General features: G+C 55.9%; 1 protein-coding gene across 1 annotated transcript in view; it reads left to right on the top strand.

Moving 5' to 3' along the window:
• Nucleotides 1-1,431: 1,431 nt before the first annotated feature.
• The window catches only part of LOC124417345, a 71,379-nt gene continuing 59,905 nt past the window's right edge, over nt 1,432-12,905 (top strand). The window contains exons 1-2 of the mRNA XM_046903260.1: nt 1,432-1,531; nt 4,362-4,774. Of these exons, the coding sequence (XP_046759216.1) occupies nt 1,432-1,531; nt 4,362-4,774 (513 nt within the window). The remainder of the gene's footprint in view (nt 1,532-4,361; nt 4,775-12,905) is intronic.

Genomic DNA, 12,905 nt, shown 5'->3' with positions numbered 1-12,905 from the left:
TTAGGACCGAGCCCCAAAGCAGTGTGTGTTACCCAGGCACACAGAACTGAACTCAGTGGGAATGTTGGGGGCAGAACTGGCTTTAACTGCTGGATACAGCCCGCTAAGTGCCAGGGGTTCTGCTCGAACCTCTGCTCAGATTTAAGGCAAACAAAGCAGATAAGGATGGGTTCTGAGCAAATTCTTATCTCCCCTAATTTATGCCAGCCAAAAATCAGTATCAGTCTGTGCACCTGCAGCGTGCCTCACGCACGCTTATTGTGTGCTTGCATACTGATAGTCGTTCTATATGTATTTCTAAACAAAAGTGAGACGTTTCAAAAGCGGGACCTGATCCCCTCCGGTGCAAACACGTGTTGCCCCACTGCTGCCAGTGAAGCAATGTGGGACGTGGTGCGGGCTGCCCGCTCCTTCCATCAGCTGCTGTGAGAAAGCAGCACTTGACAAACAGTGGCCACATGACATTCTGTAACTGCTTGTGCCACTCTTACGATAAAAAAAAAAAAAATGAAAGCAGATAATATTATGTTTGCAGTTGAAAAAAATGCCTCCTCCTCCTTTGCAATTACTTTTCATTTTCCATTACGAAACAAACTAAATCCACAGGAGTTTTCTGGTGCGTGTCAGGGCGATTTCTTTATTCTTGCAGCAAGTTGGAAAGCAGGGGGAGAGGTTCTGGGAGGCACCGGGGGTTGGTGAGGGTCCCCTGTGGCACCTGGTGGCTGTGGAGGTGTCTGTACGGAGCACAGACTGGCCTGGAGCACTTTGGTAGGTGAGACCTCGGCCTCCTCCTCACCTCCCAGAGATCGGGTGCTCCTTTGGGGTGTTATAGTGCGGCCCTTCATCCCCCCTGCGAGTACCCCATCACAGCAGGGCGAGCCGAGGACAGAATCAAAGCCTTCAGCATGAATTTGTGGGCTTTTATAATTGTAATCCCGGCCTTCTTGTGTTGTCTTAGCACTGTTTTTCTTGGGTGAGTAATTTTTTAAGGCTAAGGACGATTTTCTCAGGCTGGGCATGCACAGCTCAGCCAGATGGATGTGTGTTCTGGGCTCTGTGCTGGCTGTCACTGCTCCCCAGCAGCAGGTGCATGGTGGGTCCTTGCTGCATGACCTCATGTACCTACACAGACTGCAGGCACCCACCCAGCACGGGCAGAAGAGCCCCCCCAGCCCCCCAGTGGTCCCCAGTGGGGGAACCATTCACAAAGCTGGGGTTGAGGGGGAAGTTTCTTGATTTAGCTGCGAGTTTTGGATGGCTAACATAGAGGACAATGTAATTATGAGTTTGGATGTTACCATTCCTAATTACCGAATGATAAATAGCGTGAAAGGTGTCCTACAATTTCAGTCTGTGGAAATTTATTTGAATTATGTAGTATAATACCAGTACCACCAATGTGTTACGGGCAGTAAGCTTGCAGTGAGCATGATGTCCTCTCCCCAGGGGGAGCAGCTGACGGTGAAGCTGCATGCTATGGGAACTAAGGGAAGACTGGGAGTACGTGGAACCTGTGGGGAGATGGAGGGGCGTGAGTGGGAGCTGCCAATGGTCTCATGCAGCCAACATGTTTGGTAAATGTCCAGGCAAACTGAAAGTAGTGAAGGGAGGACCCATAGCTGTGTGAGGTCTTGATGGTTATAGGAAATCTGGTAAAGAAAACCAGAAAGGAAATGGAACGGTGGTGATGTCCGTGATTCCTTTTGGAGTTTTCCCACTGTTGAGTTGCATACTGAAAAAAGAATGGAGCAAAAATGAGAGATGCGGTTGGAACTGAACAGGTCTTCAATCCCAATGGGACTGAAGAGGTCTGGGGCAGGGCAGACCCCGGGCAATGTGCAAGGAACCTCCACTGGGCAGAAGCAGAGCAGTGCTGAGCTGACCCTCTCCCAGGCACACCTCGCTCTGCTTTACGCTCCCTGTTGGGTTTGACGGCGCTTCTAAACCATAGCGTGGGTTTGGTCAGAAAGAAGGTTGCATTTTAGTGGGCATCAGAGTGAAATCAGTGTGTCCAGAAGTGGAAAAAGGCTCTTGAGATTGCTTCACCAATGGCCATCTGGCTCCTTCCTTAGTCTTTCTGTATTTCAGACCCACTTTTATGATAGATGCAGATGCCAGCGCTTATGGTTTGGGGGCAGTATTGACACAAGAACACAAAAGACTTCTCAGGGTGTGCCTTATTACAACACTAAATTAGCTGGAGAGAGATTACTGCACCACTTAAAAGGAACTCCTGCAATGGTTAAATCTATACAACATTTTCATCCTCTGTTCAACGCGGAAGTAAAATTGCTTTGGGTTGATGACAGGAAGATGCTGCATAAATAGTTAAGTATGCATCATTTGCAATTTGCTAAATTATTTTATTTCTATCTAGACCAGGCTGTGCAAGGTGTCATTACCTCATGCTCTATCTGATGGAGGAGCCTTTACTGGGAAGGAGTAGCATGGCAGGCACCAGCCTTGGGCTGAGCGGGGCTCTGTGTGGGCGAACTTCAGCAAGCAGGGACAGAAAGGTCAGAAGGCAGCAGCGAGCACTGCGAGAGGGCTCTGCAAGCAGCACAGGGAGCTGTGAGGCAGGCTGGGCCGGGGGCTGCCTGGGGGGCAGCGTGCGGTGCAGAGAGCTCTGCAAAGCACACATCACCATGCTGTGCCCCAAGGAGGGCAGCGCCGTGGTGCTCTGCAGCGTCCCAGCAGGGGGATGGCTGGCGTGCTCAGCACCTCGGATGAGAGAAATGCAAAAAAGCAGAGAAGAGAAAATAATAAGAAGTGAACGCAATTAAAAATAACGATTCAGACTTAATTAAAGGGCCCTCTTCTCCCAACCCTTCATTCTTCAGGGATGCCTCACAAGGAGAAGAATCCATAGCTTGGGACCTGCTCTTTCATACTTTTGCACCAGCAGCTGGGTCACTCAGCAGCGCACGGCTGTACCCTGGCAGTGTCTCTCCAGCATACAGATTCAACAGGTTTGGGCTGTGTAATGTCAGGATCTTCTAAATACTCGCCACAGTTCCTGTAACTATCTCACGCAGTCCTATTTACTTCAATTATCCCCTTTACATCCCCATTTCCCTGCTTTCTCACTGTGAGCAGCTAGCTACAACTTAGTAACTACAGAGTGACAGATACCAAACGATATGCAGATAAACAAGACCTGCATTCTGCAGACGCAGACACGTGAAGCGCTCCGAGTGTTTGCACAGCACTGTGCCTGTCCTGCAGTGCAGCCAGGTGAGACGCCCCGTCCGTACAGGACCTGAATGCTGAGCTGAATGGATGCGTGTTGCTGAACACCTCAGCTCACAATGCACGGGTCCGCCGCATCCCAGCCGCCCGGCTGCAGGATGTTCTGGGAAGCTGTTAAGAACCCATTCCTTTGGAAGGGTCCTGCTCGTCCCTCGGCGCCGGGGAGCACAAGGCCTCATGGCCGAGCTCCTTGCGTGAACATGGCTGCTGGAAACGTGTCATTCCAGAGCTGTGGATCAAAGCAGAACTCCAAATATTGGAGGACTCACAATAAAAGCTCGGGAGCTGGCAGCGGTCCTGCAAACACTCACGTCGATGAGTCACTTTTACTCACATGAGTAGTCACACCGAAATCAGAGGAATTAACCTATTATTATTAATTATTGTTATTATTTACGTGTGTGGCAATAGCACGTAGGAGCCGCCATGGCAGAGCTGGGCCCCGGTTGTGCAAGGCGCCGGTAAATCCAGCACAAAACCCGGGTTTCTGCCCCAAAATGTGAGCAGCGGGCAGGAGACCACAGGTGGAGAGCTCCTGCTTGGGGCTGTGTGTGTGTGCGCCACCACGGGGCTCCCAGGCTGCGGGTGGAGGGGCTGCGGGCAGCTCTCGCCCTCCAGCAGCCCCGAGTGGGGCATTGCGCCCTGCAGAGGGGCCCACGGGTGGCTGCTTTGGCAGAGCTGCGGCTGCACAATGTGCAGAAGTACCGACAGGTTGAAAGACAGGGCTGAGAAAGAGGGGTAGAGCCGAAAAGCAGTGCTTTCTCAGCACAGTGCTGGGAATCCAGGTGCGTGCTGGCGGAGAGAGGAAACCCTTCTGGTTCCCACCCCCAGCGCTGCCCACTCGGCTGCAGCCCGGCCGGACGCCCCCAGCCCTGAACACAGAGGGGGAGATGCAGCACAGCGTGGTTTGTTCTGGATTTGAGTAACAGCCAAACCGAGTGTCAGCAAAAGAAAAAGAAAAAAAACCAACAAAGTTTGGAAGTTTGTAAGATAGAAACTGAACGCTGTGCTCGCTGGCATCAGCCGGGAATACAGAAATGGATGCGCCCCAGCGCTCTCGGTGGGGTTCGGCCGTAGGGAACCGCGGTGAGCGGAGCTCCCGGTGCCGGCAGCGGGACGCGGGGCACGGTGCGGACGCGGTGCGGACACGGTGCGGGCGCGGAGGCGCGGAGCCGCGCTGTCCCCGCCGGGCACGGCGATCCGCTCCGGGTTTTGCGGGCGCTCCGCCGTGCCCGGCCGCCCTCCGCCCGGGGAGCGAGTCCGCTCCGCTCCGCGCCGCCTGGCCGCCCCCGTCCCTCCCCGCGCGGGCCGGGGCGGGCGGCGGCGGCTCCAGGCCGGGTTTTGCGCGCCGCCCGCCCTCCTGTTAGAAATAGGAAAATTCAATAATCAAAGCAAAGGGGAGCGCGAGGAGGAAAAATCCGGGATCAGGGCAAGTTTGATGGCGCATGCGCGCTGCAGCCTCCATCCCAAACACACACACATTTCCCCCGACTTGGAAAGTCACCCAAAGCAGCCCCAAGTGCAGGTAAGCCCGGCCGCGGCCGGCCCGCCGCCTCCAGCAGCCCCGGCTCGGCCCGCGGGCTCGGCAGGTGGGCACCGGGCGGCGCAGCCCGGGGGAGCGCACGGCACCGGCAGGAGTTTTTTGTTGTTGTTGTTGTTGTTGTTTTAATTCATGTGTTTTATTTGCGGGCACCGGGCAACACGTGTCCCCGCGCCGCAGGTAACGGAGCCCCGCGCTGCCCCGGCGGTCCCGGCGCGGGGGGCGGCGCGGTGCGGCGCGGCGCGGCGCGGCGCGGGCGGCGGAGTTGGGCGAGCGGCGGCGGAGCGGCCGGCAGCGGGAGGCGGCGGGGACGGCGCGGGGAAGTTTGCGGCGAGCGGCGCCCGCAGCGGGACCCGCACGGGGACCCTCAGCCCCCCGGCGGGGCAGGCGGGGGCCGCGGCGCTCGGGGCAGGGGGTGCCCGGCCCCCTGGGCGCGCGGCGGCAGCGGCAGCAGCAGGTTATTTTTACCCGGTGGCATTTGCAGAATGCGCAGCTGATTTGCCATCCGGAGCCAGGAAGTTTTCCCCCCTCCAGCGCCTTCCCTTTCTCTCTCTCTCTCTTTCTCTCTCTCTCCCCCTCACTCCCTCCCTCCCTTCCTCCCTCCCTCTCTCCCCTCCGCGTCCCCTTTCCCCCGTGCGCGGCGGGGGGCTGCGGGCCCGGGGGGCTGCGGGGCTGCGGGGCCGGGGCTCCCGGGGGAGCCGCTGCCCATGTTTGGAGGCGCCGGGCCGGGAACAGGTGGCCGAGCCGTCACTCAGCGGCGGCCGCGGGGTCGGGGGGGGGCGGCCGAAAAAGGAGAGCGGCGGTGCCGGGACCGTCCCGGGCGGGAGGACGCCGTGCGGGAGCCGCTCCGCCGCCCCGGGGCCGGCGCGCACCGCGCGGGGCGAACTCCGGCGGAGCGCCGTCCCGCAGCGCGCCGCCCCGCACCTGCGGCCCCGCCAACTTCCCGCAGCCGCTCGGCCCCTCCGCGCCCGGAGCTGAGCGGTGCGGTTCGGCCCTCGATCGCCGCGCTCGCTGCCGGCGCCGGAGGAGCCGCTCGCGGAGGCTCCGGAGTTCCCTCGCAGTTGCGGGAGCGCCGCTCGGCGCCCACCGCCCCTTTATTGATGCGCCGCCGCCGCCCGAAAGGTGGTGGGGAAGAGTTTATGGGGGAATATCGTCCAAGTTCGGTAATCAAGTTTCCAGATCTTATGCCTCCTGTTTAATTTATTAGACTAGTTATTTATTCTGTTGATGATAATCTGTTGCTGGTTTCTATGGAGATGTTAAACTGATCTCTTTCAGAAATCAAACTCCATATGCACTAAAACGTTTAAAGGAGCAGCGTCCCCTTTTGTTTGCAGACTTTGTACCTTTGGAGAGCTTTTATTGGGCTCCCGTACATTTTATATATTAAAGTCTGAAGTTGAAGCTTTGTGCGAGACAGAGCTTATTATGGCCAACAGAAAGTCGAGGCTTTGATCCTTTTTTTTTTTGCATCATCATTTAAAACAGATCATTTTTCCTCCCTCATCACACGAGATAGCAGAACCCTTTCAAGATCAAAGCGTCCGGCTCAAAACTATTGTCTAAAAAAAAAAAAAAACACAACAGAAAAAGAGCCTGGTAAATTAGGGGGATGTTTCCTTAATCTGCTTATTTTGTTCTAAAGGTTCTTTTAGCGGCGAAAACAACAACAACAACAACAGCAACAGAAACTTGTGGCGGCTGTGCTGTTATTTTTATACCTCCCAAGTCTTTGTAATGTTAAAATAAGTTCAAAGTCAAATATCTCCGCAGATAAAGCGCCGGTTGGGGTGTTTTTATTACTTGGTCGCTAAATGTGGAAGGTCAGAATCCAGAAAGCTCTCGCATTAGGGGAGGTTTTCGTAGTCTTTGTCTCATCTTAATGAGAGGGGAACCCAACAAACATTTTCCCTGCGACGTTATCCGCGAGGCTCTGCGCACGGAGCTCAGTTTGGGCGCTTTGTTAACTCCCCCCTCGCATTGCTGCGCTCGGACGGCACTTTGTAAAAGTAATGGAGCTGAGGGAGAAGAGGGGTTCGTGTCGCGGCGGAGGTGGGCGCAGCGCCGCGGGTGCTGTGCGCCCGGTGGGGTTTTTGCTCGTGGCTTGGAGCAAAGTTGGAGGGCTGGGATGGAAGCCGCGGTGCGATGTGCTCTGAGCACAGCCCTCACCACCGCCTGCCCATCCGGCTCCAGAGCTCTGCCTCGGCCAGGGCTGCTTTTCCTCCCCGTGCCCCTCTTGGAAATAAAGGAGTAATCCCAGGGGGGACGGTGCCCGTAACCCTCCCAACTCGCAGATGTCTGCGTGTGCCTCTGTGCATACATTTTACATGTGCCCACGCAGACGTACTGCACCTCGGTGGGGATGAGCTGCGTCCATTCTGCACTTTCTCTTTTTTTTCCTCCTTCATTTCTCTCCCTCTCCCCCCCCCCCTTCCCCCCCCCCCCCCCATTCTCAATGTGGTGGAGCATTTAAATTATTATTTTTTAAAAATCTTCCATTTATTTGTTGGATTTGAATTGCAAACAGAATTGACTCCGAAAAGTAAAAAGAGGAGGGGGGGAAAAAAAAGGAAACACTATGGCTTTAAACTCAGGAGTTTGCATATTCTCCTTGTATCTTTCCCCTTTGCTAATTATTGTGTTGTTTTCAGAGCAAATATGTCATATCCATGGCGACCAGGCAGGTTTATTGTCTTTCAGAAGCAATAGCTCACATAAGTAATTAATGACTTCTTTTTTTTTCCTCTGGCTTAGGTTAAACAGATCATTCAAGGAAAGTCATATCTCTCTCTCCCTCTCCCTCTTTTTTTTTTAGCCCAGTGACATAAGAACATGAGTTAGAACAAGAAAATACTTTAACCGAGAAGTCAACAGCTTATTTTTCCTCATTTCTTTTTAAAAGCTCCAAGTGTCAGCTTTCTGCACACATGACGTTGTCATTCTCGCAGTTTCAGAGCGGAGCCCCGAGCAGAGCAGAGCCCGGAGCCACAGGGGGGGCAGTGTGGGGCAGTGTGGGGCAGTGTGGGGCTGTGTGGGGCAGTGCTGCTGCTGGGGGGGGTCCGTCGGCCCCTGGGAAATGCACTCTGCCCTCACTCTTCCCCTTCCCTCCCCCCCCCCCCCCCCCCCATTCTTCTATCTGCGTGAAAATCAGTGTTAAAATAAAGGTGTGTTTTTGTATCTTACAGATTGCAATTCAAACAGTTTCCAGGAAAGAATTAGTAATTCATTTTTATATACGGCATAGATACACACACGCTCGAGCTCCACCCAAAACAATCAAGCGAGCTGGAAAAAAAAAAAAAAAAAAAAAAGAAAAGAAAAAGAAAAAAACTTATTTCCTTTTTCTTTTCAAGCCCAAGCAAACTTGCCCGGTGACTCTGCACAGCTCCCTGCCCAGCGCCCCGTCCTGCCCGGAGCCCGCAGAGCCCCACTGCCCACAGCTCTGCTCCCTGCCCAGCAGGCGCTGCCATCCGCTGAGCTGGGGGCTCTGCTGCAGCCCCTCAGCCCTCCTTGCTTTTGCTCATTTCATTTTCAGAAGGATTCCTACGTGGTCCGGCTGTGTACGTTCCTTGGGAGATAAGGGAGCGGGGCTCTTCCATAAACAAAAGCTTTTGCTTGCATCTCGTGGAAAAAAACACCCAAAGAAACCCCAGCCCATGTGGGTGCAGCAGGTACCATCCCTGAGCGCTGCGATGATTCTGTATTCCACAGCGCTGCTGCTTTAACTTCTAAAATCTGTTTCCTCTCTGGTTTGTAACGTTAATCAAAGAGCCGCTTCCTTCCCATTTTTCCACAGGCTGGGGCTAATTAGAACCACGCGAATCCTATTTTGTCAGTTCCATGTGGATGTTCCTTTGGGTTTCGGAGGGCGAAAGCCTCGTGTTCAGCCTGGCTGGGCGCTCGCAGGGCTCCCAGTGCTAACGCTCCCATCTCCCGGCCCCGCTCCCCCATCACATGTGTGGGTGCACCCGTGGGGCGTGCGGGGAGCAGGCGTGAGAGCTGAGGGCAGGGCAGGCCGAGGAGGAGAGGGCTTTCGTGGTGTATTTCCAAAGAGCGGCAGAGAAACCCGAAGTGACGCGAAGCTGAGGCTTCACCGAGTTGGTAATTGAGCCCTTAACCTCCTGATGTCTATATCAGAAAAGCAGAGCCTAGCAGAGGGAGACAAAGCATAAAGGCAAATACTGGCTGGGGGAAGCCGGGGAGATGACAGGGATGCTGAAGAGCAGTTGAGGATAGGGATAAACCTCCTTCGGTTCGGTTTTTCCCTCTGGCGGAGCGCAGCAGGTCTGAAGGTGGCTTTAGGAGAGCCCTGCTGTGCCGGGAGCCCGGAGCTGGGGACTTCTGCCGGGGTTCCCTTTCTGTCTGCTTCGGCAGAGCGGAGCAGTGAGGTTTTTACATGGCGGGCCGTGGGATGGCTGCAGTTGGGAGCCCCAGGTTGGGCCGTGCCGGAGGAATGCGGCTCCCAGCACCGCAGGGCCGCTTTGGCCGTGCCTCAGTCGGGCAGCCGGGGGCTCACGGGAGGGTCTGAAAGTTAACTTGTGGTGCGCAGGGCTGCGGCTTCAAAGGAAAGCAGGAGAGCGTCGTAAATTTTGCTAAAATTAATCAACCGTTTAAGAGCTCCACGTTAACGAGGTTTTCCAGGCAAGCAGCTTGCTGCTCCTCTCCGTCGGTCTCGTTTGACGTCCAAAAGGGTTGGAGTGGAGGGGGGAGAACGTGAGCAAGAAGAGGAGGGGGTGGAATCCGAGTGGAAATAATAAACAGAAAAAAAGGCTGGATTTGCGGGGTATAAATCCTCACACGTCCTTGATCCATATTGTCAAGTTGCTTTTTTTTTTTGGTCGGATTTGTCCTGTGTGCCTTTGACGGAAAAGGCACGTAGAGAGAGAGCGAGCGGCAGAGGGGGAGAGAGAGAGACGTGTCACTGCTTTGGAGCTCATTATCATTCTTAATAAGTCTTAAGGAATAAAGAGGAGCATTGAGTGTAAATGCTGGGTAATCCTAACACTCCTCAAGGTGAGAGGAGTCTCGAGGACACAGAGAAAGAGAGTGTGGAGGAGGGGGCTCCGCGGAGCGGGGATGGAGGCGGCTGCAGGGGAAGGGGCGGTGGGTCGGGCCGGGCTGCAGGGCCCGGGCTGCGAAAGTTGGCGGCGAGTTGGCGTTTGGAGGACACCTCGGCGGGCCGGGGGGCCGTGAGCGCTGCTCGGGCCCCGCACCCCCTGCCCGTGCCGTGCCGCGCCGCGCCGCTCCGTGCCCCGCATCCCCCCGGCTCGGGCCGCGCATCCCGCGGGCTCGGGCGGACACTAGGTGGCTGCGTGCGAGGCTCTGCTCGCTCCGGCTGCTGGTGGGCTCCGGCGTCCGCCTCAGGCTGCCGGCAAAACGCGGAGATGCCTTCGGGCCGTGCGGTGGATTCAGCCGTCGAGCCGCACGCCCGGCAGCTCCTCTCGGCCCCTCCGCGGGGCCGCCTCCGGCACGTGGAGCCTTCTCCTCCCGCAGCGTGCTCAGCCCGTAGCTCCTGGCCGGCGTTAAGCGTTACCTTTCTTACGAGGCTCCGCATCCCTCGGAGCAGGTGGAAGGAGCTGTGATCAGCTGGCATGAAGGAGAAGCCGAATGCAATGAATGGAAGCTTTGCTAAATGCCGATTTTCTGGGTCCAGGTGCTTGGCTTCAAGGTTAAGTGTTACATTGGTAATATTATTAGGTATTAAGTTATTACTAATAGAACTGCGGGGCTTGCCTGTACTTGGCAGTGAACCACTGAGAAGCTGCATTAGGGCTGAGTTCATCCTGGTTCCTCGGCCCTGTGCTGGGAGTGCAGAGGGTTTTCTCTCCTGTTTCCGTTCCGCCACCAGTGACGCTGTTTGGAAATGAAATAGGTTGCTTCCAAATTGGGAGCCATAGGGCCTGTCATCTCGATGACAATGCAAGAAGTCACCTCCGAGTGGGTCTCTGAGGCTGCTCCGGATCCTTCCGCCTGCATGGGGCTGAGCCCAGGGCTGGGAGCAGCAGGGTATGGAATGTGGCAGCACCCAGGCACGGAGGGAGGGGGTGGTGGGCACTGTGGGTTTTAAAGAGGTCTTTGGTTTTGGGCACTGTCCTCAGAGGGCAGTGCGCCGAGCCCCTCGGTGTGGAAGCAGTATTTGGGTCTTGGGAAGGGTCTTGCTTGGGGTGTGTACTTAACGCGTTGTGCGGTGCCACGCAGGGTGGAAATGGACGTGGAACAAAAGCTTCCCTATGGCACAGAGCAGCCCAGTTCTGTTCCCAGCTCTCTGCAGCCCGGCCCTGCGCTGCGCAGCATCGCACGGTGTGTACCGGGCACTGCGTTGGCAGCGCCGCTCCCGGTGCCACTGTTTGCAAAGCGTCCTCCCGGAGGGCTGCCGGTACCCAGCCCTGCCTCCAGCAGCCCAGCCTCACACCGGGAGCAGTGTCCTTTCACACTGGTGAGCCAGCAAAATCTCTCCCGGGGGTTACTGCAACCTCTCAGCAGCGATTTGCAAACAGGCGTTCGGAGATAAAGTGTTGGTGCCGAGCGAAGGGCCAGTAGGGCAGATATGAAACGCGGACGGTATATGAAAGGAAGGTGTATGAAATGCAGCCTGCATCTCCCATTTCACTGCACTATGCCAAAACACACAGTTTCTTATTTCAGTCACTGTGATCTTTCAAGGAGGTTAATTTCCATGACGAACTCCGGGCCACGTGCTCAGAGGATTTATCTAATTAGACTGACACTTTTCTTTTTTAAAAAAGAAAATTAAGCTGCACCTTGGAGGACTTAAGCATTTTAACCTGTGGGAGCGGCAGCAGGCAGTGTGATCCCTGCTTGCGGAGCAGGGAGGGGGGGAATTTCTCCTTTCCCAGATCCCCCATTTAAGACTTCACTACAGGTCCCCGTTCATGTAGTTTTGCTGCGTGGTGGCCGGACACATCTCTGGCACTGCGGGGCCATCCTTGCTGGGATGTGCTCAGAGTCCCAGGGGAGCCCCCGGCCCTCCATCCAGCCCAGCTGCGGTTGGTTCGTGTTTGGGATTCCTGCTAAAAAGGCCATTTGGGTGAGAACTGGGACCGTGTCATGATAAAAACAGAGGGGTTTAGGCTGAGGCTGTCACATGCGGACACACACCATGCTTTCCCCTGAGCGCACAGCTCACGCTGCAGCACAGTGCCTGGTGCTGGGATTGTTCCCATCAGAGCCCTGCTGCATGCACTGCTGGTGGGTCCCGTGCAGAGTGCTCCAGCAGTGACACCTCTCCAGCTGCAGAGAGCCCGGGGAGGTCTGCGCAGGGCGCTGTGCTTCATGCACTGAATGCAATGCAGCCCACGTGTGCTGGGAGCACAGCAGCGTTACGGGGTGCGAGCACGGCATTGAGGCGAGCGTCTGTGCGTGAGGTGCCAGCAGTGATAGCAGCCTGGTGATATTTCAATGAGTGCTTTGGAGCTGTTCACACTGCAGCACTGCATGGAGCAAGGAAAGGGAGACAGCCCTGTCCCCAGAGCTGGTCAATGGTGTGCTGAGGAGTCCGTAGTGGGCTGAGCCTGAGGTTCCATTGCAATTTGTCTTTGATGAGGAAAGGAACAAAAATAGATGTTTCCTGTCCTGCCTTCCCCCCCACCCCCCCCGCCTCGTAATGCAAAAACAAAAGGGAAAGAAAAATAATAAAACCTGCCAGGCGCTCAGAGGTCTAACCAATAAGAGCCCTGTCGGCTGGGGAGCGATCGTTCTGGCTTGGTCAGCCATCCCTAACAAGTTACGGGTTGTATAAACTCCCAGCTTACAGCTGTGAATTTACTCAGTTTTGAATGCAGCCACAAGCTGGCTCAGCAGGATCTGAAGCCGTCTGCTCCAGTGGCCACGGTATGCCTGAAATGCCCAACTTCAGGGGGCCCAGCCATGGCTGTGGCACCGCACGGTGCTGGGCTGCAACTGCCCCCTGCGTGGAAGGGCTCTTGCTGCCATCAGCTGCCGTGGTAATTTGTCCTCTCTCATTTGGCTCCCGTGCATTGGGCGGGTGCCTCGGCGCGAGATGAGGAGCGTGGCTGGGGAGAGCCCTGCAGCCCATGCAGAAACCCGTTGCGGCAGCAGCAGCTGTGCAGAGCTGTGCAGGATTTGGTACGTGTGC

This window comes from Gallus gallus, chromosome 21 (assembly GCF_016699485.2).
Source record: "Gallus gallus isolate bGalGal1 chromosome 21, bGalGal1.mat.broiler.GRCg7b, whole genome shotgun sequence".
Classification (NCBI taxonomy): domain Eukaryota; kingdom Metazoa; phylum Chordata; class Aves; order Galliformes; family Phasianidae; genus Gallus; species Gallus gallus.
This window is presented reverse-complemented; position numbering and strand designations above follow the sequence as displayed.